This window comes from Delphinus delphis, chromosome 12 (genome assembly GCF_949987515.2).
Source record: "Delphinus delphis chromosome 12, mDelDel1.2, whole genome shotgun sequence".
Classification (NCBI taxonomy): domain Eukaryota; kingdom Metazoa; phylum Chordata; class Mammalia; order Artiodactyla; family Delphinidae; genus Delphinus; species Delphinus delphis.
The window spans coordinates 83,975,574-83,988,227 of record NC_082694.2 but is presented as its reverse complement, the minus strand read 5'-3'; the positions used below and the strand labels follow the sequence as shown (position 1 = coordinate 83,988,227).

The following is a 12,654-nucleotide window of genomic DNA, read 5'->3' as shown; positions in this document are numbered from 1 at the left end:
ATGCTACTATAAGAATACAAGTAAAGAGAAACACAAATACTGAGTTAAAGGACAAAAGTAAATTGAATTAAATACAGACACTTATATAATGATGGATACTAAATTATATGTGGTAGTCACCTGTCATTCAACCAGAGTCATTAGGGAATGAGATATTATGTATAAATAGATTTTCCAGGTGAAAAAGTTTAGCCTTTAAATATTAAATTTGATTATAACTTTTATGATTACCATTTTCTAAAAAGTAATACACACATTGCTACTTGTTAAACAGATTAACTTAAACACTATGTTTATGATTCTGAGTCATACCTACAGACATCAATTATTACACCAGGCTTGCCTCTGTGAGCTCTAATGTCTTTGAGTTACTTTCTACAGCATGTTTCTCCCTTCTGATTAGATTAACTGGGATAAAAAGTGAAATATCAAAAGCAATGGTATAATATATAAATTAAAGCCAACTAATTGGCTCTATGGTCCTAAGAATATATGACTTGTACATCAGTTTCCAAAATTGTAATTCCCAAGACTCAGGAGCTTTCTGTTTACTCTCTGGGGTCACAGTCACATTTCAGATAGTTCACAAAGACAGGTGCTCTTAGAGTATGAGGGAAAAAATAAGTTAGATGTGTATTAAAATCCATAACACAAATAAGACAGATGGTGTAAACGTGCTTAACTGAAACAAGCCAAATGAAAGACTTGAAGAGTCATAACTTTCTCTTGCAGAAACTATTAGTTGTCTACCCAGTATCTAGAGCTACAGGATTTTGTTGGGGTGGCAGCATGCTCAGCTAAAAACACCTACATTGTTCAGCCTTACTTGCAGTTGGAAATAATCCATGCCACCACTCTGGCTAGGTCTCCCAGGAAGGCTCAGTAATTAGACTAACTCGGCTGGCCCGTTCCCTTTTCCTTCTTGTCTGATATGTGGACACAATGCTGCAGTTGTATCAAGACAGCTGATGTGAAGTAACAAGCACACAGAGAGGAGTGGCCAGAAGGGCAGGAGGAGCCTGGGAAGGTATCCTGACGCCATCATATCAGCCTTGGAATGTCTCCTCCAGCTTGTCATTACATGAGAAAAATAAGATCTTAATTTGATTAAGCCACTATTTTGGGAGCTGTTACATGCAGTCCAAAGCAATCTTTAACCTTTTGTAGCTACATTATCCAAATAGATAAGTGATTTTCAGGAAAGGCTGCCATTAAGTTTTATTAAATCCCTTAAGGTAGAAGGATATTTACCTTATAAGTTGTGCCTTATCACAAACATATTTATTCTACTAGTTCTTGCTTAGCCAATCTAGTAACTACAGTTGTGGAGACAGAGTGACTTAGAAACAGTCATGACGACTTTACTCTTTCACTTCAATATGAATCACTAAAGGGCCCTCCCCTACCTAACCCCACATACACATCCCAGCAAATCCCAAACCCATTTCTTTCCAAAAAGTACAGGATCACATAACTCATATAATACTCTATTGATAATGACCTCAAACCAAAACACCAAAACAGAACACTGCGCGCCAACTAACATACAGCACAACAGCTATCATATTTTATCCCAGCTTCCCAGAAGCTATAATGCAAAAACATCTCCTATTCAGCATCTTTTTGCTCTTCCCAATTCCTAGGTAGTCCCACTTCTATTTATTCAGGTGTACTGGGCCTAGATAACCATTGCCCTTTAAAGCAGTCACCTTTGGAGGATCAATACGTCTTCCAATAATTGTAGTGAAACTAGAACATTTTTTAATTCTCCTTTGAAGCTTCCTTCAGGGTCTACATTTGTAAGCACGTAACAAAATTCACCTCCTGAATTTAGAGCCCTGTTTCATTTTCTCAGACAGGGAATAATGTTCAACCTCAACACTATATCCTTGTATCAAGGAGAGCTGAGAGTGCTCTTTTCAAAAATAAAGTTAAATTAAATTAAAGCCCTTCACTGATCTACAAAGGTCAAAGACTTGCCATCATTGAGAACATTCAGAGGCCAAGAGATTTATCTAGTTTACAAATAAAGTAGAAAGAAAAAAAGGAAGGAAATTAGCATTTATTAATTGCAGCCCATCATATGCTAAGCACAGCATCAGGCAATTTTCCCCACATTATCTTATTTTATTGATGTAACATTTAAGAAACTTTTTGAAAACTGATAACCAAACATATTAACATGAGGTAATTAAGTACTTCACTTTTTAAAGGCAAGAAAGAGGGAAGAAGGTCTAAGCAACTTTTTAGAATTCTATAAAAATTAAATTTAATCAGAAGCTGTAGAAGCAAAATGCTAAAAAAGGCCTTGAGAAAGCTACTTTCTCCACAACCTTCACATTAAGCCATAATGTAAAAATCCCAGGTTGCTTCAAAGTATTATTTTAAAAATCCAATTTTAATTTATTGAATACTAAACTAGATGTAAATATCACTAATAACCATTAAATGCTACTGCATGCATGATGACAAGTTAAGCTCTAAACCAAATACACTTCATTCTTTGTAAGATTAATTTAAGTTTATGCTTATTATGTGCTATTTTTCTCCTTCCAAGTGAAGCTATTTTCTCAATATTCCCAAAGAAACTGTCTATGAAATAAAACTTAATCTTTTTAAACTATCATTTTATTATTCCAAATATGCTAATATATGCTAATAAAATGACTACTTCCATAAGCAGTTCTTTTATAACAATGAACAATCTCCAATTATTAATTTTATCTCATTTATGCATAACAATTATTGACTATTCAAAACCATAGAAGGGAATAATGATGTCAACTAACCAAAATATAGTTTGTTCAATATAGAAACATTGAAGATATAGACACTATCATTAGATGAACTTATGCTTAAGACTCAAAGACAAAAGAGCATGAACAGATCATAGGTTGTTTGAAGTCAAACAGAATGGGTTCAATCTGGATTTCACCAGGTAATATCTTGGATAGGAAACTGAAGGATTAAGTCATTTATCTGTAAGTCAAGATAAATAAGAGTATAATTTTTTATGGAGTTTCTATGCAAATTAAATGAGCTAAATATATAGAACTATTACCATATCTGCATAAATAGTCAATAAAAACAACAGCTATCATCAATGTATTGCAATAACAAAAATTTTATATCACGATTTCTTTAACGAGAGCTAACATTTAATAAAATTAGGTACCCCATGTCAAAAACAATAATAATAATAAAGAAATAACTGTTGATTCAGCAGCTTTCAAAACATTTATAATATTTGCATACCCATGTTCATAGCAGCAGGATCCACAACAGCAAAGAGGAGGAAACAACCCAACTGTCTATCAATGGATAAGTGGATAAACACACCGTGGTACATACATATAATGGAATATTATTCAGCTTGAATAAGGAAGGAAATCTTGTCACATGCTACGACATGGATGAACCTCGAGGATATTACACTAAACAAAATAAGCCAGTCACAAAAAGACAAACACTGTACAGTTCCACTTCTATGAAGTACCTAGAGTAGTCAAATTCATAAAGACAGAAAGTATAATGGTGGTTACCAGGGCCTGGGGTCGGGGGAATAGGGAGTTGTATAATAGATATGGAGTTTCAGATTTGAAAAAGTTCTGGAAGTATTTCACATGTGAATTACTTAACACTACTGAACACCACTGAACTGTACACTTAAGAATGGTTAAGATGGTAAATTTTATGTTTTTTCCCCACTGTAAAAAAAAATCATAAAACTCTGCATGTCTACACACACAGATACATGTATGTGCACACATATACACATATACATACATATACATTTGTGTAAAACTAAAATCAGTCCATGTTCATCTTATTCACTGGTCAGAAAAAAAAAAATTACACTGTATTGAAATACAGTCCTAAGAAAAAGGATTATTTTTCATAAGTTTTATAAAACATACATATTTGCCACTTAAAAAATTCATACAATAAGTTTATTAGTCCCTAAAATGTTGCAGCTTGGCTGTTCACAATAAAATAATCAACATTTTATCTGCTTGTATTGTTGAAAAGAAATATCTAATACGAGTTAATGAAAATGATGAATATATACTTCCCTGTCTTATTAAACAGAACACACGACCTATTTAACTATCTGTTAAAGATTTAAGTCTTTAAAATCCCAAGGCGTGTGGAATGAACAACTCGGGAAGAGGGTGGAGGCTCCAGAAAAGAAAATATTTCAGAAAGTCCTAATTTTGTCTGGTTAATCTTTTTTTTTTTTTTGGTTAATCTACTTATAAGAAGATTGGGTCTAGAAGCTCTTCTAAAGTTTCCTAGAAACACTTTTGATTTCAGTAATTAAACTTCTTGAAGGGTGACTGTTCTATCTGGAAAAAAGCCAAACATAAGTCTCAGTCATAAAGCATAAATTCAATATTCAATCATTTATATAAGTTCAAATGTATTCCAACAATACAGAATTCAAAGAACTTTTAACTATAAGAAATTATATCATTACTGAGGGTGAGAACTACAAATTTCTTACTTACCTTTATCCTTAGCACAGTGCCTCATACATAGTGGGTAGTCAACAAATATTGGTAAGAAGAATTTAATTTTAGAAACTTGGTCTTACCTCATTTCTCTCATCTACATCCTTGCATTTTTCAAGAAGAGCTTTCAAAGCAGGAATGTTTTCTTCTTCTACATAATTTATTACGCTCTGTGATATGAGAACTGACATTTTCACAGAAAGCTACAATACCTGTTAAATCAGATCATAATTTGGGATTAGGAAAACAAAGTTACTACTAACTATATTACTTTCTTAACCTTAAACTTGTACAATTACACCTCCATTGGCAGGAGTAAAAACAAGGCCCCATAGCTCAGCTCTCAAAATGTCCACCCCTCTCCTCCCAAGACTCACACTCATCTCTCTCTTAACTCATCCAAACCCCAAACTCCAGACCCATCCCCCAAACCCTCCTCCTCACCACCACCCACCACCCACAAATAAAAGCAAGCGCTCCACGGCCTCTCCTGCTATGTTCTCCATCTCAGTAAATGGCCACTCCAGCTCCATTCTTCCAAGGTCAAAACCTTGGAATTATCCATGACTTATCTCGTCCCTTTACACTCTACATTCAATCTATTAGCAAATCCTTTGGTTCTACCTATAAAATGTATTTCACATCTGGTCACTACTCACCACCTCCATCACAACCACCCTGGTCCAGCCACCATGACCTCTCACCTAGATCCCAACTGCTCTCCCCTCCTCCATGTTGCCTTTCCCACCGTCTATCCTCCACAAGGCAACCAGGTGATCTTTTGAAAATGTAAGTTGGACCAGAGCTTCTTAAATCATAATATACATCAGAACCACCTAGAGCTTGTAAAACACAGATGCCTGGGCCCTTCCCTCAGAGATTCTGACAAGTAGGTCCTGGTGCAGCCCCTGTATCTGTATCTTTAACACGCTCCACACACCTGCCTTTGCTCAATTTGCTCCCTGCATTTGGAACATCACTCCTAAATCACTGAGCTGCATCTTGGCCATCCTGTGCTCAAAACCCCCCAACAGTTGTTCCCTCACTCGAAATAAAAACCCTAATTCCTTATCATAGCCCAAAAGGCCCTGCCTGACCTATTCCAGCCCCTCTCCATGTCCCTGAGCTTATCTACCACTCTCTTTCGCCTTCATTTTGCTCAGGCTACCCAGGGTTTCTGTTCCAAAGTCACCTGATCAGAGCATCCCTGACCACTGTGTACGAGACAGCCATCACCCCCACTATCGTTCCTCATTACATCGCCCCGCCTTGCTTTTCCATGCAGCACTTAGCATCACTCAAGAAACCTTTGTGTTTTGCTTTCTGGGTTTTTCGTCTGCCTCCTCATCGTCCACCCCACCTCCAAAATGCAGCCCAACGGGAGTAGAGACTATTCCTGTTTTGTTTGATGCTGAATCCCCAGCATGTAGAACAGTGCCTGGCACACAGCAGACACCAATATCTAAGAATGAATGAGCATGCCTACACCGATGCACCCACCTGGAATTCTTCACCCATCTTTAACTTTCTAACAAATGGAAACATTCCTTCAAATTCCACCTCAGGGGGATCCTCCTCTGGGACCTCCTCCCCCTTCCTTCCCCTCACTCTGTCCTTCCCCGCCCTGGTCAGTTTCACCCAGTACACCTATATGTCATGCATATCTGCAGTATTACACTTATAACAACATATCACAATTATTAATTTACTTTGAAATCCTTGAAAACAAGATCATGTCTTACCTTTTCATCCTCAGCAACTAAGGAAAGGCTTGGTACATCGCCATTAAATGATTATGGAATTAACAGGAATATTTTATAATTACAGAGGCTATGTGCACCCTAAATTTTAATGTTACACCTGGTGAATCTGGTTAAGGTGTAAAACAGAGTTCTTTGTACTACTCTTACAAGTCTTCTGTAAGTTTGCAATTACTTTAAAAATTTTAAACACACATGCAAATGTCTGACAAAGCCCTTATTTAGATCAAATATTTTTCCTCACTATAATATCACACAAGACTGGAATGAGCACAGTAAAGAAAAGTAGTTATAGACATTGACCTCAGTTGTTAAAAAGAAAAAAAAATTGAAAATCTTAAGATCTTCAAATCTTGTTACCTCTCTCCCCCAATCTGTTATGTGGATGGTATGTGTATCACCTTGAGATACATAAAACTTTAAAAGTTATCACTCATAGATTGTGACTAATATTAAAAGACTTCAGACTTAGATCCTTTCAGACTAAGATTAAGCAGAAAATGGTAATAGTAAAAAAAAAAAAAAAATTGAAGCTGCCTTGCCTTAAGCCACCTGACAGATATTCTTTAAACGAATCTATTAAGGAAAGGTGATCTACCTTTGTCATAGAGTTTTGAGAAAATGCAATTCTACACAGCCATAACTGAATAACAGTTCGATCTAACAGTAGTCTGTTGGAAGTCTGTAATTTACAATGCTTCAGGTTACCACTGACAAGTTGAATAATACACTGTTTCTGCCCTATGGAGACTTAGGGCTCTTTAAAGTACTGGAGGATAAAAGAGGTGACTGGGGGAAGAGAGAAATGGCTGAAATAAAATTGGTTGGCTGAAGCTGGGCGATGGGCACATGAGGGTTCATCATGATCCTCTACTTTGTGTACTTAGGGGGAAATATTACAGCAGGCTTTGCTGATCGTTCAGCATTACACGCCTGGAATTCTGGTAATCTCTGCATTCATCCACCCATCCCTTCTTTACTGTTAAGTTTCTTTTTTTTTTTTTTTAACATCTTTATTGGAGTATAATTGCTTTACAGTGGTGTGTTAGTTTCTGCTTCATAACAAAGTGAATCAGTTATACATATACATATGTTCCCATATCTCTTCCCTCTTCCATCTCCCTCCCTCCCACCCTCCTTATCCCACCCCTCTAGGTGGTCACAAACCACCTAGCAGATCTCCCTGTGCTACAGGGCTGCTTTCTTAATGGGAGGAACTTCACAAGTCTTACCTTCACAAATTCAGAAGCGCCTAAAACAGTTTCTTGTGCATATTAAAGAATTGTTAAATGTTTCCTGAATTGAATTTGATCGTCACATCACATTTATTAATTTAACAGGAGAAAACAGTCTACCACACTGACAGTTATAAAATGATTCCCATGAGCCAGGCTTCTAACAAATCAAGAATTTGATCTCAAGTGTGCCCAGTAAATCAGATTATGTTCTTCGATGGCCAGGTCTCCCAATCTCTCCCTCAGAGGCTTCACTTTTGATTAGCCGTGCTCCCCCTCTTAAACAAATCCTTTCAACAGGTTCCATTCTCACCTAAAAACAAATACCCTCACCCCCCACAACCCATCCTCGGCTCTCGTCATTCTCAGAAATTCCCTGTCAGCTTCAAGCCATCCTCCCCTCCCCCTCCCCCTCACAGGACCAGGCTCTCCTCTCCATCATCCCGACATCCCGACAGACACGTGTGCCCAACCCACCAACAGACAGCCTAGAGGTCTCAATTTAAAAGTCACTTCCCCCAGTGAGGTTTCCCTGACCGCCCACTCCCCTCCCAGACCAGCTTAGGGCCTCCTCTCTCCCTCCTTCTTTCTCAGTCTTCCTTAAAGATACACTGCACTTCGTTGCAGTGACTGTGCTCCCAGGCAGGAAGCATGCCTGGTTTGGTCACCACTGTTTCCCCCATGCCTGACACGTTTCCAGGAACAAAGGACAGGCTCAACAGGCATCAGGTGAACGAAGGCAGCCCAGGGGGCAAGGCCTCATCTGTTCTGCAAATATTTCCGGGGCACCATCATGTGCAAGGCCCATGACAGCCTTTAGTGGATTCCTATCAAGCCTTCAACAAGCTTACCGTTCACTAGGAGACATAAAAGAACTTCATCACGAAAAGAGCGTTTACACGTCACCTTACAGTTTATGAGATGCTTTTATATCTATGATCTATTTGATTTTCCAATAATCTTAAGTATCATCTCTCATTTTACAGATGAGAAAACAGGTTTCATACACAAGTAATTTGCCCAACATAATTCAAAAAGCAAATGTGTACTATCCAGATAAATCCAAGTCATGATTTAAGGTAGAACAGTGCTGCAGAAACCCAAGGTCCTACGAGAGCTCCCAAGAGAGGTTCCTACTCTTACTGGAATATCATGGAAGTATCACTTTGTGTTGATCCCTGAAGAATGGGTCCACTGGTAGGAAATGAAAGAAGGGCATACCAGGCAGAAGGGACAGAATGAACACAGAGAGTGCTGAGTGACTATGCAGTGTTACGTCCAGGAAACAATGAACAGCGTGGATAGGGAACGTAAGTAAAAAGTTAGAGCTACGACTGGAAAGTGAGGGTGGTTAGATCTGTAATCTCTGCGAGATAAGGGCCGTCTCTCTTTTGTTCTTATGTCCCCAGAACCTATTACAGGTCCAGAGCAAGTAGAAACATCAAAGATAACTGCCAAACTGAGTAACTGTATAGGTACACTAAACATGCCTCTTCTGTAGGCCTGCCCATAGCTCCCACTACCCTCAACAGCCATGTTCTCTACCATCAGGCACAACCAGTGATGAGCACATGAGGACACGTGACTGCTCAAAAAGATAAGCTGGGCCAGTCAGATTCCTCTCTCTAGAACTGGAAATTAGAAACCAGAGACCCAGTCATTGCAGACCATGAACAAAATGATACAGTTTTGAGGCAGCCAGTCAGCAGAGAGAGGATCCAACGATGTGAACAGAGAACACTCCTCATAACTGAGAAAACAAATGTGGCCCCTGAGAGATCTACAGAAGGTGGAGCTGCCTTAGATCCCGATTTCTTTCCGATTCTCAGTCAGTCCTGCAAATCTCCTTTTCCCTGAGGTAAAAGAGTAAATCTCTGTCCCTCGCCTTCTAAACAGCCCTGACTAACACAGTGGCAGAGAAACTGAGCAAAAGCAGGAAGAGGGGGATGGCACACTCACATGATCCTAGGAAAACTTCCCCCAGCAGTGAATGCGGCCCAGAATCGGACCCCTGGATACCAGTCAGACAACCCACAGGAGAGGGGACAGGCGGTAGGGATGCAGAAGAAATGAGAGAGATGAACTTGAACAGTATAAAATCCCCCATATTGGACCCTTTGACCTACCAAAATATCCAGAAGAGAGATTCTGAATGTAGAAATTTTAAAAAATATGTGACCAGACATGAAAGAACTGGCAAAGATGACTAGATACCAAGCATAGGTGATGAGAGGATGATGGTGCCACTAACAAAAAAAAAGTGGAGTCTGGAGAAGGTCAGGACTTTCCTCTGTTTGGTTAGTATCCCCTCCTTCCCCACCACTCCTGCATGCTGAATGTGAGGTACTCGAAAAAACCTGGGTTGGAGAATCCACCCAGTTTGGGGAAGAACAGATCTGCAAATCACTCACACAGAGTGTAAAACAAAGACCCTCATACTTGTGTGCATCAAAGTTACTCAGGAAGCTTGTCAATACACAAATTCCTTGGGCTTCTCCCCCAGAGAATCCTATTCAGTAGACCTGGGGCGCAGAAACTGACATTTTAACAAGCACCCCGAAATGATTCTGATGAAAGTTTCCAGGCTAGCAAAGCTAGAGAACAAAGAACACAACCTTGCCGCTGCATTTCTCACCCTTGGCTCTGCATCAGGTCTCCTAGGGGGCTTTAAAAAACTTTAGATGGCTGATCTTCAGTGCTGTCAAAGTGGAGACGGTGACAGAACGTATCACAGTCACCTATCTGAAGGGGTGATTCCTGAGCCACACCCCAGGCCGGCTGAATGGGAATTCTGAGGGTAAGGCTAAGAAAGCTACATTTTTAACCACTGCCCCCTAGCGGCTAGCAAAGATAGCTCCATAAATAGTTATTAATAAAATATTCTTCATTGGTTTAAACCTTACTATGTGTCAAAACAATTTTAAAGAAAAATAATCCAACGTTACTGGCTGACAAATCGCTTCCCTATAAATAAATCAAGGAAGCGTCGTAATCGATGGCTTGCTGACATTTTGCTGATATAACGGCCTGCACAGGACAATGGAGTAATGGAGCCCAATATGAAAGCAAAGGGAGAAAAACCAACCACCTCCTCCGTGTAAGCCCAAGGAAAGAAACCTCGAACGCCTGCCCTAGCGGTACCAGCTAAGGGGGTTCTCGAGGTGGTGGGTGTGCCTGCGGCTGCTCCGAAAAAATAACCAAAAGACACTTGTTTCACTAGCATCCCCCATCTCACCCCCCCCAAAAGGCTGACCACCTGCGACAGCAAGTCCAAGACCTTCCCGGCGCCCCAGCAAGCGCGGACCCGCCCCGAAAGCCGGACACCGGCCCCCCCGCACCGTGGCCCCGCACCGCCCCCTCCCTCCCCTCCCTCGACCCCGCACACGCACTCGGCCTCGCGGCCCCCTCACCCGGCCACGGCCCCTTCCCCACACCCGGCCTCACCCTTCCTCCGCTCCGTCCTCGCTCTGCCTCGGCCCCCTACACACCCCACCACGGCCCCTCCCTGCCGACCACCACACTGACCGTCTCAGAACCTGGCCCCAGGACGGCTTCCACAGCTCCGGCGGAAAGGGCCCGCTTTGCCGCAGGCGCTGTCAGAAGACTAGAAAGGGAGAGACCGCGGCTTTCAGCGCGTCGCCCTCACCGTAGCCGGCAGCCATTTTTTCCCCCCAGTCTCCGCAAACTGACAGATCACGTGACCCTGGCTGAGGGGCGGGGCTGAGGGTGGCCACGCCCCGTGTCTGTCTGCGGAGCCCGAAGGAGGCGGGGCTGGGTGGGGCTGCCGGCGCCGGCTGGAGCGAAGCGGGGTAGGCGGGCTGGGGCGAGGGAAGCGAGTCACCCAGCCCTGCCTCCCTCGGCACATTCTCTCTGGCCTCCAAATTTTGGCGTATTTTGGCAAGCGCCCCAGGCAATATTTTCTTCATCTTCAGTGTCACTCTTCATATTATGGCGAGTTTCTTATCCCAGTTCACCATTATCATCAAAGCTTATGCAGAGAAATAAACCGCAATTATAACTTCAAACGACTCTGCAAACATATTGCGAAGGGAGGCTAGCTGAAATCCCGTCCTCCTGAACCCAGAACACCTGTGGGATCTAATCTCCCGGCCCAGAGAGCCCACCGCCTCCCCCGCTTCCTCATTCCCCCCTCTGCAGCCCGGCAGACCGTCCTTACCCGGATCTCTGCAGAAGGAACCTCTGACCTGCTGGCGGCCAAATGTGATTGACCACTTTTCCACTCACAGTTTCCCTCGCGACTCCCTCCTGGAAATGTTCCCCTCCCTCGGCTTCTGTGACTCTGATTCTCCTCGTTTTCCTCCCATTTCTCTAGCTGCTCCTCTCAGATTTCACCTCCCTTCAAATTGGTTAATGTTTCCAGAATTCAGCTCAAAGCTGGACTCGTCACCCCACCCCACCCCCGACCTGGTGTGATCCTCCTGTTCTGACACTGTCGGGGGACCTGACTCCTGCCCCCATCCACCGAGGCAGGAATTGGGAAGTCATGCACCTCCTCCTCCGCCCCTGCCTAATGTCATCCAATCAGCCCACACCGCCTGATTGCAGCCGCTTTCATCACCCCTGAGCTGCTTAAAGGCTTCAGAAGCTCCCCACCAGGACTACATATCAAAAGCCCCCAACTACCCTCCCTGCCTCTGCTGGTGCCCCACTAACCGTCTCCCCAGGAGACTGGGGATCATGTCACTTCTTTGATTAAACTCCTCAGCAGCCTTTCATTTCCATAGAACAGATTCCCAAATAGTACTTAACAGGCAAGTCTCCTCTGGAGCTGGCCCCTGCCAGACTTCTTGCCATTGTACTGTCCACCGCTCTCCTCCCATCCTGCCCCCACCCTAGGCTGGCAAGTTCAGTTCCCGGAACATTGGGCCATATGCTCTTTGTCATCTCCATTTTGTTTCCAAAGTGTTGTTCCCTCTCCCCTGGATATTCTGTCCTGCCTCTTGTCCAGATGAGTCCAAAAGATGAATTCTATTTGTCTTTTAAGAGGCAGCCTAAGCAGTCCCCTCTTGTGTAGCTTTCTGCATGACCTCAACCAGGGTTCATCGTCTGTATTCACCTTCTTACTCCACAGTCCTGGGGCACAGCAGGTATTCCAAAAGTATGTGTTAAAGCATATTTAACCGGTTT

The 12,654-nt window shown here is 42.2% G+C and overlaps 1 protein-coding gene across 11 annotated transcripts in view; it reads right to left on the bottom strand.

The window, feature by feature from the left end:
• KIDINS220 (kinase D interacting substrate 220) overlaps positions 1-11,888 on the bottom strand; it is a 98,273-nt gene extending 86,385 nt beyond the window's left edge. For 10 of the 11 annotated variants that reach the window (XM_060027142.1, XM_060027141.1, XM_060027143.1 and 7 more), the window contains exons 1-2: positions 11,032-11,173; positions 4,595-4,723 (exon numbers count right to left, since the gene is read on the bottom strand). In XM_060027142.1, coding sequence (XP_059883125.1) covers positions 4,595-4,702 — 108 coding nt within the window. In that variant the 5' untranslated portion in view covers positions 4,703-4,723; positions 11,032-11,173. Of the gene's footprint in view, positions 1-4,594; positions 4,724-11,031; positions 11,174-11,683 lie in introns of those variants that run through there. The other variant, XM_060027134.1, reaches the window with a different exon arrangement.
• Between the last annotated feature and the right edge of the window lie 766 nt (positions 11,889-12,654).